The sequence below is a fragment of the Cajanus cajan genome, chromosome 3 (genome assembly GCF_000230855.2).
Source record: "Cajanus cajan strain Asha chromosome 3, NIPB_CcT2T_4, whole genome shotgun sequence".
Classification (NCBI taxonomy): Eukaryota; Viridiplantae; Streptophyta; class Magnoliopsida; order Fabales; family Fabaceae; genus Cajanus; species Cajanus cajan.
The window spans coordinates 69754212-69766907 of NC_138519.1; the positions used below are offsets into that span (position 1 = coordinate 69754212).

Consider the following 12696-nt stretch of genomic DNA (forward strand, 5'->3'; position numbering starts at 1 on the left):
AATTATAATTTTTAATAAAATTTGAAAATAAAAAATAAAAAACAAAAAAAAATAATATTTTTAAAAATCTAAAAATCAAAAAACAAAAAATAAAAAAAATAAATAAAAGAGAAATCGGTTACTAGGTAATCGATTTTTCTGAATGGAATTTTATTTTATTTTTTAAAAATCCTATTAAGAAATCGGATACCTAGTAACCAATTTCTCACCTGGGCCACAAAATGGGTTATTTACGTAAATAAAAATTGGCCCAGGTTATTTAAATAAATAATTTTAAAAAATAATATGTTAAAAAAAAGTCCCAATTCTAAACTAATAAAGGAGAAAATATTAAAAATGTTTACATAAAAGAATGACGAGAATTAAGATTATACTTTTTTTAAAAGAAAATTATATATTCTAAATTATAACATTAAAATTAATTGTATATTTTATATAAAAAAATACTAAACTTAGTAATTATGAATATTTAATTAAATAGTTTATTTACATTATTTTCTACTTAAGTCCATTATTTGTGTTTTTTCATGTGCTTTGAGGTTTATATTTGCACTGTTTTTCATAGAGAGTGTCAAAGTGAGTTCAACCCAATGGATTAACATATTTCACCATAGATTCAGGTCATGTTAGAAGAAAAAAAATGTATGTCAATTTTGGCCAAATTTTAACTCAACTTACTTAATACATGAATCAATCGGGATTGAATCTAAGTGAATTGGGTGAGCCATTTTAACTCATTAGAATTAAAAAAAAAAATATGTTTATGTTTTATATATTTATCATTTAAAATTTTGATTGATATTTTTTTTATTTGCATTTGAATCAATGATAGACTTGATTTTTTGATAGAAAAAATTATAGTCATTTATTTTATTTGTTAAAAACATAAATGCGTAATTATTATTATTTTTATATTTTTTTAAAAATCTAGTGAGTCAACCCATTTAACGTACCAACCTATGGTGGGTCAAGTTAGGTTAAGATTTTTCTGACTCATCTAAAAGTGAGTTATGTTGGGCTGGTCATTTAAGACACCAACCGTTGTGAGCCAACCCACTTTTACATTTATACATGATGAGGTGGATGCCTTGCATGTCCAGTGTGGTAGAGGTTTAAAAGTCTATTTTATAATTATATTTTGGTATAAAATATTTACTAATTTCGTTAATGCCTAATCATTGTTAGAAATCTTGTTTGATCACCTTTATATTATATAAGAATAGAGGTAAAATAGATGATAATAATATACAAGTGACATTCTCTTAGTAAGTTACCACTTTATCACCTTTTCAAAATTAAATAATAATAATAATAATAATAATAATAATAAAAGAACATAATGAAATATTCAACAATTTATCAAAGTAGGTTAGTTATAATATTTAAAGATTATCAATCATAAACCCTACATTGTATTTAAAGTATGCCAATGAAGCATAGAGCCCAAATTAAGCAATTGGAGAAAGTAATCCACATAAAGCAAAATCACAAAAATGCTTGGGGCATATGTCAATTTTTTTTTTTTTGCTAAGAAAACAAGGCAAGAGCACAAAACTAGAAGCTACAAGGAAAAGGCGTGGGCATAAAGTCAACCATCAAAGACATACAAATGAATGAGAGAGATGCATCATAAATTCTGCTATTGAAAGTTAAATTGATATTATACTAGCAAGGACATCAACCACTTGATTGGCTTTATGAAGGATATAATTCCCTTGTATACAATTATGCAGCTGCTGCATTTACCTAATTTGTCAGACTAGATTAATAAGATCTTGTTTGCTAGGAAAACCATGGTCCAAAATATTAATAACATAAGATGAGTCAATTTCTTATATGTTGCTTCAACTTGACCTTAATTGAGTTTAGTATGTCTCAATGTGATGTTGACTACTCTGTTTTCTTATATATTGATGACATTGTCATTACTAGTGATGACTTCAATGGTATTTGTCATCTCAAATCTCAACTTCAGTTCCAATTTTAGATAAAAGACTTTAGTGCTTTGAAATATATTTTGAGGATCGAGGTTGCTCAATTTGCTTTCGTTATTGCTATTTCCTAGCGAAAATATGCTCTAGACATTCTCACTAAGTCTAGTATGGTTGATTGTCGCCCCAGTGACACTTTAATAGACCTTAACGTCAAGCTTCTTCTAGGTTAGAGGGAGTCATTAGATGACCTGGAAACATATCATAGACTCATTGGAAGACTCAATTAGCTAACTATCATTGGGCTAGACATCATATTACTAATAGGTGTGGTAAGCCAATTTATCCACGATCCTTGTGATAGCCAATGGACTATAGTCATGATGATCCTCAGATATATTAAGAAGGTGCCAAATTATGGACTCCTATATAAGGATAAAGGCAATTCCAAAATTGTCTGTTACTTTGATGTTCATTGGGTAGGATCACCATCAAATAGAAGGTCCATCTCTAGCTATTGTGTTCTTATTGGAGGTAACTTGATTTCGTGGAGAAACAAAAAGCAAAATACAATTGTTAGATCCAATGCAGAAGCATAATATTGTGCTATGGCAACAACTACGAGTGAAATTACATGGCTACAACAACTCCACAACCAACTCCAAATTGGAGACACTCAAGAAACTAAACTCAGCTGTGATAATCAAGTTGCTCTTCATATTGCCTCCAATTCGGTCTTTCATGAGCAGACTAAGCACATAGAGATAAACTGTCATTTTATAAGAGGGAAAGTGCTCTCATGAGAGATCACAATTGAGTTCATCCACTCTAGTGACCAGTTAGCAGATGTGTTCACAAAATCGCTTAAAGGGCCCTAGGTTGGTTACATTTGTAACAAGCTTGGTGCATATGATAATATGCTCCAACTTGAGAGGAAGTATTAAGATATCGTGGAGATTTATTAGGGTTAATCATCATATCATATCATACCATGTAAATTCTTATTCTTTTTTATTATAAATAAGAGTTATATGTGCTGAAGATAAACACACAATTCCTAAATCACATTAGATATGAAGGATAAAGACTATGTAGACTAAGACTTATTGAATGAGGACTATAAGTGATAAAATTACTCATGTACCCTTATGTAGTAAACAATAATTGTATTACTTGTTGGACTATGGATACGAGATCCCACGATGGGCAACAAAATGTAACTATATAAGAGTACACATGTAGTTTTATCACTACTAGTCTTTGTCTAGTAAGTCTTTGTCTTCATAGTCTTTGTCCTTCATATCTTTGTGGTCTGTAGTTTTACTCACTTGAGGAGTCTAATACGAATACTATTTTTCACCTCTAATATTAAGACGTGTAGTCCTTGAACATACTTGTCTGATAAGGTAAAAGGAAGGTATCTGCAAAAGACACTCTAAAGTTTAAGTTAGTCTTCAATTTTAGATAGATCAACGTAATTAATGTTGTAATAAATACAAAAGTATATTATCTTTTTTAATATGTTATTATTTATACTAATTTTAGTATAAATTATTCTTTCAAAATAAACTTACTCAACCAACAAGTTCTTGAAATGAAATTGAATTTAGTTTTAATATAAATACAAAAGTATATTATCTTTTTTAATATGTTATTATTTATACTAATTTTATTAGATCTAAATTTTGATAACATACTTATTATCTACTTATTTATCTTCATAAATCCATAAACTTATTTAATTCTTGATAAGATAAAATGAGTGTTCATACTTACTTTTCGACCAAACTCTTTCAATATAATTATTAATTATAAAGTTATCAAACTTTTTGATGATAACTTATAATAAAATTATTATTTTTTAGAGAAGTTGAATAATAATCAAACATACATATTTTATAGATTTTCTCAGAATTCCTAGGAATTTCTCGGTTCCAAGAAAATAACATACGCCAAGTTGGGAATGAAAAATTTTAAAATTCCAATGTCAAACGTACCTAATAAATGCCTTCGACTTTTTCTACGAGTAAAAGTTTTCAAATACCTCATGCCACATTTTTCAAAATATAATGCTAAAAACAACTTTGATATTTTAACCATTGACAGTTAAATTTTGTCAGAAATCTGATTGACAGTTGATAAGGATTGTCTTTGTTTTCTTGCTGAATTTGGTTTTTGACTGCATATTACCAACTGTTTTTGCAAGTGTCAGACATTGCTTCAATTGCACGATCCAAAGTTACATTCTAGATTTGCTATATTTTTCCACAAGGGTTAGAGGAACACGATGGTCAACATATTTCCGTGTGGAAATCGTCCCTTGATGACAGTCCTCCCTTACTCCTGTTAACATGACTTTAATAAACTTTTCTTTTTCTAGAAAAAAAACCCCCTTGATTCCAAAAACTTTTTCACAAAACTAATAGAAATAAGAAATTATTCTTTCAAAATAAACTTACTCAACCAACAAGTTCTTGAAATGAAATTGAATTTAGTTTTTTCAAATAAAAACTCGGGTTCAAATGAGATAATTATAATTAAGAGAACAAATTCTATTAAAAGTGATCAGACGATTTTTATTTTGAAAATTAGTCATACAAAGTTCTAAGATTATAAAAATAAAACCGAGTCAAACACGTAGCCAATGGGGGGTACCCAATTGGAGTACCACCTCCTTGTGTAGAAGTATACAATGTTGATTCAAACAAATTCATCAGCATGCTACCACCATAAGCCAGAAATCATAAAATAAAAAATCAAACACTTTGATTCCAAATACTATAATTCATTATTGAAGGCAATTATGCCAAAACAAAATCAGAACACCATAATATATCAGCCACCAATTACAGAAATTGCCATACTCGGGCTATTTTGCACGAGATGACACTCCTATACCTATCCTTTTTTTCAATAAATGGTATAAGATATTTACAACAGAACAATAAATAACTGCATTAACTAAGTTTCTACTCTCACTACAGCATAGACTCTTCCGACAATATAGTCAACAAAGAATACTTTGCCTTGATAGAGATTCTACCACCCTCTATAGAGAGTTTTGCCCCAGTGACCACCCAATACCCTGGTGAATCCTCAGGACCCCTAACCATTTCCTTTGTGTCCACAAAAGTCAGCATTTTAGGAGCCCTTGTTGGCACAGGTGGTCCACCATGATAAATTGCTGAGTTTATATCCACCTTAGTTGGCTTCTCAGGTGACTGCAACTCTTTGCTAAGCCTTGAACTCATCAATGCTGAGAAGAATCCTGACTTTCGAGACGTGGTTGAAGGTCCATCCCATTCTGATCTGCGGATTTTGGCATATGCCACTGTGGAGAATCCAAGCCTCAAGAAGAGAACCTTCTTCATGCCAACTAGCTTCACCTCAAACCAGGCTTTTGTCACTATTGCTGTGGACTCGTCCATTCGGGAGCTCCTGTACTGCACTGGTGCTGTGTACACGTGGGAGAACATGCTCCATTTCACAGCCTCGTAGTAGCCTCTATCGTCTGGTTCATCAATGGGATCATAACTGTGGTCTTCTGAAATTTCGAGGGCACCAGGAACATCTGAAAGATGCTGCAGATGGATTGCTAGGTGGTCACTTTTCTTGCCTTCCAAGTACAGCCGAATGCCTGTCACAGGCCGGTTCCCAGAGTCGATCTGCTTATTCAAAATACATCAGTTACTGAAGTTTTGGAAGAAACAAGTTCATAAATTTATGTGTTTAATTTGACAAAACTAACTTTTAAGTTAGCTGAAAGTTTATAAGTTAACTGAAACTTAAAAGCTATAAGTTAGAAATTTATAAATTGCTGATTGAATTAAAAGTATTTGGTCAATTAATTGATAAAGTAACTCAGAAATGTAAAATGACACTGTTACTTGAAGTAAAAAGAAATTACAAATAACTTATGACAATAAAAATGTAAAGAAAAAAAGGCTAATAATTTTTAGCAATGCCTTTCAAGAATAAGCTAGAAACCGTTATTATAAGCTCATCGTGTCAAACAAGTTTATTTGTTCAAACTAACTTATAAGCTCATTTAGTCGCTTGCTAAACACATAGTGTTCTTGCTGCTAAAATATTGCATCTAAATGAAGTGTGCAATTTTGAATGGATACAAAGCAATTAGAGCACCGGTAAAGATAGGTAAGGTTTATGATTTTATGACTATTAAAGAGTAAATTAAGATAGTTGTAACTTGTAAGAACTGAATTACCTTCACGGTATTGACATAAAGCTTGGGTCCCATGAGAGTGAACTGAAGTGATGGGGACATGCTCTTTTTGTACTTTTGGCCGAATCCAAGAGGCAGATCACCATACATTGGTGCCCATTGTCGGGGCAACTGAAATTCTAGAAATTGATGAAGCTCTTCTATTGCAGGTTTATCTGTTTGAAACAGGAAACTGTTAAACACATGTACCACATGAAGTGCATTATAAAAATAAACATCATATATTAATTTAATGTCAATTACTTTCTCTTTATCAATAACACGCATAGGTTAGTAGTATCTGGTGAAAACCTGAGAGGTGACATGAAATTTTTTTGACTATCTATTTATGATGTATGGTCAAGATTAGTTCATTTCACAGAGCAAACTCTCACTTGACATACTCCATATTTGTGTCTATACGTATATCTGTCTACACTGCTCCGAGAATAAACATGACACAAAGGTACCTAGTGAAGTATTTACTAGAATTGGACAGATGATACATTTTATACATGATAGAATTCAAATAAGCATGATTTGATTGTTTTAGGTCAACTTTAATAAACCTGCACTGGAAAAGTAATGGAAACTAAATGTAAACTGAGTTTAAATTATAGCATACAAAAATATTGATTTAAACAATAGTGTCAACCAAAATTCCAACAAGAAAAATAAAATTCCAAAAGAAAAATATTTAAGACAATAACAGGTTGAAAAGAAACCAAGTTGCAGGTGTCACTCACATCTAAGATACAAATTCACTGCGTGACTTAAAAATCCATTGCCTGGAACAGAATTCAGCAGGGAAGTAATAGGCACAAAAGACATTGAAATGACATTAGGAGACTGTGATATGGTTGAAAGCCACTGGTTGAAAGATTGACCATTATCAATACCCCCTCTTCGAACAGAAACGCTCACAATATCCTGCAAAGAAATTTATAATGAAGTCCAATTTTGTCAGATACAGGATGGCTACAAGGTGCTACAGCTGAAATAATGAAAATAGCAACATTTTTGTAAAAAAAAAAAACAAAGTACTAACATCATTCTTGGAGTGACTTTTTACAACTGGCCTACCAGTAGCAGGATTAGGTTTGTCCTTCCTCCACAGAATACCATGATTATCCTGTGGACATGATTAGAGATAACTAAAATTAAAAACTCTAAAATCATAATCTGCACTTCCTTGTGCTTTTAAAAGCAATTAATGAAATTAAGGGCATGTTGTCCTTGATCAGAAAACATACTGCTTAATGTTTACCTTTATTTTTCTTGATTTGTCAGCAGGATTGACATTAGAACTTTGATTTGAAGTCTCAGAAAACCTCTCATCAGCTAAATGCTTTAGCAATTTCTGCAGTTCAGTCTGCGATGTATCTGAATTTTTTGACTGCTTGATATGAACAACATCCTTACCTCCCATCTGCACCCCGACTATTACATGGGTACCATATTTTTCAATGAACCTGAAGAACCAAATTTCGTTTAGAGCACTATTCACTATTCAGGTCCAAGCAACATAAATAAGGATTTACTTTTAAAGAAAGAAATCTAGAGTACTCTTTAGAACCATATTAATGCTACTATAGTTTTAGTAATTATGGAGCAAGTGGTAGGTAATCAAAGTGATACTATTACTGTTCAGAGGGAAGAAAACAAATTATATGTTCATACCCCAAAAGACAAAATCAACGCTCTGTAATATTTCAATACTACAAACGAGAAGAAAACAAAGAATAACGATAACGACAACACTTACTCAGCAAGAGCTGCGGGGTTCCATGAACAAGGCACTTCTTTTTTCACATTTTCCGAAAGGGTTAAGTTGGTTCTATCTAATTCGACATTGTATAATGTTATGAACCATCCATCATAAGCAAGGTTTTTAGTGGAAGCTGCATCTATAGGCCAACATTTCCTCATGTCGAACATGATATTGAATTGGCCCGATGGAATCTTTCCCGACAAGGATATCTGTTTGTTGAAATGCTCAGACATCTGCAACGGACCAAATTCATTGCAATTCAGACTTTCTCATTTTACAGTATCTAATCACATCAACCCAACACTTACTCCTCAATTTTACTTTTATATTGAAAAACCATCTACCATAAATGGAAGCAATTAAGAAAAACAAACACAACGGAAGTGGGGGGAAAGTCAACACAACAGTTAAGTGTTTCGACAAACACTCACACGTTTGATTGCAACAAATCAAAATCAAGTTTGCTTTTAGAAGTACAGTTGATTAGAAGTGAAAAAAAATATAGCTTTTCAATTAGGTAAAGAATTCCATACAAACTTGCTTTCAAGAAATCAAATTTTAACCAAAATTGTTTTCTTTTTAAATCGACTGTCCCAAATCAAGTTTGTGAATATTCCAAATGCGGCACTAACACATGTTTATTCCTCAAAACTCAAAAGTCAAAACAACGCCGAGAAAATTGAGTACACGGTTATGGTTAAAAAAGGGAATTTCAGCAACCGAAATTAAATACCCACAGATCCATGATCCATCCAACCTATATGAGGCAAGAATCACAATCATTCTCAGTTGGCAGCCAGTAATCAAGATTCAATTCTGTCAACAACATGTTTAAAACATTCAGTTCTTTCTTTTTAAAAAAAAAATGTTGATAAAATTAAAACAGTGGGACAGAACAAGACACAATCAAAACAGGACAAAAATTAAACACAGTATCTATGATACTGTTCCATATGCTAATGTTGGTGGTGACATGAAGTACCTGATTAAATGGGAGCACGTCCGAATGAAACCTGGTGCATTCACCCTTGTCACACTTGATGGAGTTTGGAACATTGGAAAGAACAACCCCAGCGGGGAAAACAAGGTCTCTAGTATGGGTGCGATCGATCTCAATCAACCTGGACTTGCAACCAGAGAATCTAACATCGGTGCAAAGATCATAACCTTGACCAATAACACTGACAGCCTTCTCCGCCGCGGAATGAGAATCCAACCCTGCAATGCTATGCACACTGATCACGTGATTCATACCCATCATTGGTTATTCCTCACTAAGAGTGATCCAACTGCGTCTCACTCTTTGTGGCAATATAAGAAGGAGGATAAGTGATTATTGACTTGACTGAGGTGTTGGTGTTGTTCTTGTAGATGCACTATGAAACGTTTCAAAGGGTGTTGTTGTACGCGGGCCATTTTTTTTCTTTTCTGCGAGCGTAAAAGAGACATGTTCAAAGATTGGACCTTTGAAGATGGGGACAAGCATGTGGGAACGAGGAAAGGTAGAAACCACAAAAAGGCGGCTCCATGCTATGCGTGTTTCTGCGTCCTCCACGTGGCACAATCGCATGGTAAATAACGATGCCACCCACGTTGTTTTTTTTTTTGTATTGCAAGTGGAACTCGTCAATGTACCATATGCGTTGACTTGACCATCTTTTTTCATGAGTTCGTGCCTTAACGGAACTTAATTACGCTCTCCTCCTTTGGAAATTCCTAGAAAACACTGTAACTCCTTTTGTCGTGGTACTGGTGGTACATCTCTTTTATTTATGAATGAAAAATATCAATGTTTTGTCTCTTAGTTTTACGCTAGATATATCATATGGTTAATAATTTTAAAAACCAATCGATGTACAACAATGGTCTTTTTATTTGGACATGAATGAAACTACTCCTACATTTTCTTATTTCACGATGTTACGCGGTGTGTCTCCTAATGTGAAGGTCCCTTTTTGGTGGGTGTAACTGTATTAATGACACTACAGTTAAGTCTCTCGTTTTGGCCAAAAGTTTCCTCTTTATAAATTAAATAACAAGGAATGTTGTGAAAGTTGCCTTGCATCGTCACACACGCATGAGAAAATTTCCCCGAAGCTAACAACACAATCGTCTTATGTGCAGTATATGAATGAAAGTAAATCATCATCACCATGCAAAAAAAAGAGTCCAAATATTGATCCATAACCAAGATGTGTATAGACTTGGGACCAGACTTTGCAATACGCGTCTTGACAACTTCCTTTTCCTTCTGTCAACTTGTTAATTGAAGCCTTTTCAAGACGATATAATCATTTGGTGCTTCTGACACTGTCTTTGTGGTCCTTTGCTTTTACTTCATTGTGTCATTATTATTCTTCCATCCATTTTATAATAAGTATAGTCTTAAATTATTTTATAGGTTGAAAAAAAAAAAAAATTTATAAATGTAACTTTATAATTAATCTTCTTAAATCATCAGGATTATATACAAAAAAAAAGTAATTAATATTACATTAAAAAATTAATATGATATTTATTTTAAGATGATATTTTTCTTTTAATACAATTCTTACTATGAGATGAAGGGATTAAGGCATCATTGACTCTCCGAATACTTCGCCTCTATTTCTAATATTTATTATATTATTCTCTAAAGTTTATTAGTAATTATAAGTATTAGTATAATCTAGTTATATATAGATTCAATCAATAATGATAATGTTTGACATAATAGTAACGGATTAACTCTTTTTAAATGGAAACAATAAAATAACCTATAATATTTTTATAAAAAAAATATAATAATGTTTTAAAAAATACATATTTTCAGGACAAAAATCTAAAATGCCGAATTTTCTATACACGACATTTTGTCTAATAAATAGAACCATACTTTTTTCTTCTTTCCTTTATCTCTCTCTTTTTGAGATTATATTGATGTGTGTATTTGTGATTTTGTGTAATTTGTTTAATAATATAAGAAAAACGGAATGGTAAAAGTTATAAGAATAAAAATAATAAGATTAGTAATAATTTATTTTTTTTATCTCTTATAATTTTCTATATTTATTTTTAAAAAAAATATTTTATAGAAACAATACTTATTAATTTTTGTGGGACATTTTTTTATTAACTATTTCTAAATAAATTAAAAACTTTGTTGAGCCAATAATGTGGATCCACCCCTATATATCCCTCACATTTTTCTCACTAATGCATAAACACCGACACCACGTTTTTCTCAGTTATGATGCACCCTGTTCACTTCCGGACTCAATTGGTAATTTGTTGTAGAAACTAAAAAGGCAAATTAATTACGAAAATGATATCGGATGGATCCTAGCTTTGGTTTTAAAAACAAAATATTATTTGATGCGTTCAAAGTCATATTCTATTCTTGTTATTTATTATGGTTTAAAATATAAAGTGAATTTTATGTCGTTAGCAAAAATCGAAATGATTAATTGTGAAATTTACTTGACTATTTTATCTTTTTCTTGCATACTTGGATTTTCATTTAATTAACTACTTAAGCTGTGAAGTAATTGGCAAAAAGTTATTAAGAGAGCGAAGAGTACGTGATTTTCGCTACTATAATTTTAGTTGATTAAGAACTCTTTTATATTTGGATTTGAATAATTAAAATTTTTAGTTTTTGAAAATATCACGGTCTGTATTTTATTTTGTTGAGTCTAACATTTAATAATTATTTTTCAATTATATCTCCACTCCATCCTCAATTCAATTTGTCTACAGTTTCTTGATAGATTTTCTGAATGAGTTTGACTCTGTCTTTCAAGTAATAAAAGAAAGAAATACAATATTAGAAGACTCAACTATTCACCAAAAATAAAGTTAGCATGAGTCCAAGTAAACTTCCAAATTGCGGGTCTTAAAGTCAAAGTATATACATATAATTTATAATTTTTTTCAAACTTATACTATATTAAATATTCATTCAAAGTGTTTACATATGCTAGAGATATTATTATTACATAATACGGTACATGTTGGAGGCGGAATAAAATATTATCTTTAGTTCATAAAAATATAATAGTATATGTTTTATCTTTGGCTTGCATAATATAGTTTTCTATGTGCTAATAAAATACTATGATTTTTATATGGTTTCCGTAATTGACATTTCTTTAATCTAATAGTAAAAATTATCAAATTATAATATTTTTGTATAATTACGTATAACTCTTCTCACATGTGTGTCTATTATAATTCAAATTAGGCATCACAGTGTTAGTCACTCTTATTAAACGTATCACATATGGTAAAAAGTATTTCAATTCAACACACGAGGGTTATGATCCTTCTTAAAACACAAAAGTGAGTCAAAAAGTAATTTCATCATCATATTAATCTAATCTAACCTTTTTTGTTTCTTCAGTTAGCATGAAACTATGTAGTTTTCTTCCCGCGTATGTGAAGAACGTTGCACCCTCTCTTTAGACGTAGTCTATGATAGTGACCCAAAAAGGTGGAAGTAAGATCGCAGAAATTTATTTATCGTTTCTTACAAGAAAAGAGATGAAGAATAAAATTATATATGATGATAAAGACTTAGTCGAGGTCTTCATCTTATTATTAATTATTCATTCACTATAAATTATTATAATAATGGAATGAAAGCAAAAGCAAGTAAAGGTCAAGAGCTGAGGTTAAAGAGTTAATCATAGAGGTATAACTATTGTTATTATTATCATCTTTCATTCATTTTTTTTTTCTGTCTCGTGTTGTTTTATTTTTTTAGCCTTTTTTTGTATATTATTTACCACATG

General features: G+C 31.2%; 1 protein-coding gene across 3 annotated transcripts; it reads right to left on the reverse strand.

The window, feature by feature from the left end:
* Positions 1–4675: 4675 nt before the first annotated feature.
* Positions 4676–9361, reverse strand: NSL1 (MAC/Perforin domain-containing protein). 3 transcript variants are annotated; one of them, XM_083071174.1, is made up of 8 exons: positions 8907–9046; positions 8682–8740; positions 7919–8157; positions 7421–7625; positions 7202–7285; positions 6900–7083; positions 6157–6329; positions 4676–5596 (listed from the first exon to the last, which is right to left on the reverse strand). In XM_083071174.1, exons 3-8 carry the CDS (start codon positions 8155–8157, stop codon positions 4910–4912), a joined length of 1572 nt encoding a protein of 523 aa, XP_082927300.1. In that variant the 5' UTR covers positions 8682–8740; positions 8907–9046; the 3' UTR covers positions 4676–4909. The 3 variants fall into 3 exon arrangements, with proteins under 3 accessions (XP_082927300.1, XP_082927299.1, XP_020205757.1); XM_083071173.1 differs by having other exon boundaries at positions 8662–8740; XM_020350168.3 differs by lacking the exon at positions 8682–8740 and having other exon boundaries at positions 8907–9361.
* Positions 9362–12696: the final 3335 nt, after the last annotated feature.

What these genes read in the sequence shown, in the direction of transcription:
- NSL1 (XM_020350168.3), bottom strand. Translation starts at nt 9,185, where the DNA reads ATGATGGGTATGAATCACGTGATCAGTGTGCATAGCATTGCAGGGTTG. An exon ending in AAAGTCACTCCAAGAATGAT is followed by an intron (nt 7,084 to 7,201) that starts GTTAGTACTTTG and finishes ATTTCTTTGCAG; the next exon opens with GATATTGTGAGCGTTTCTGT. An exon ending in TTTATGTCAATACCGTGAAG is followed by an intron (nt 5,597 to 6,156) that starts GTAATTCAGTTC and finishes TTGAATAAGCAG; the next exon opens with ATCGACTCTGGGAACCGGCC.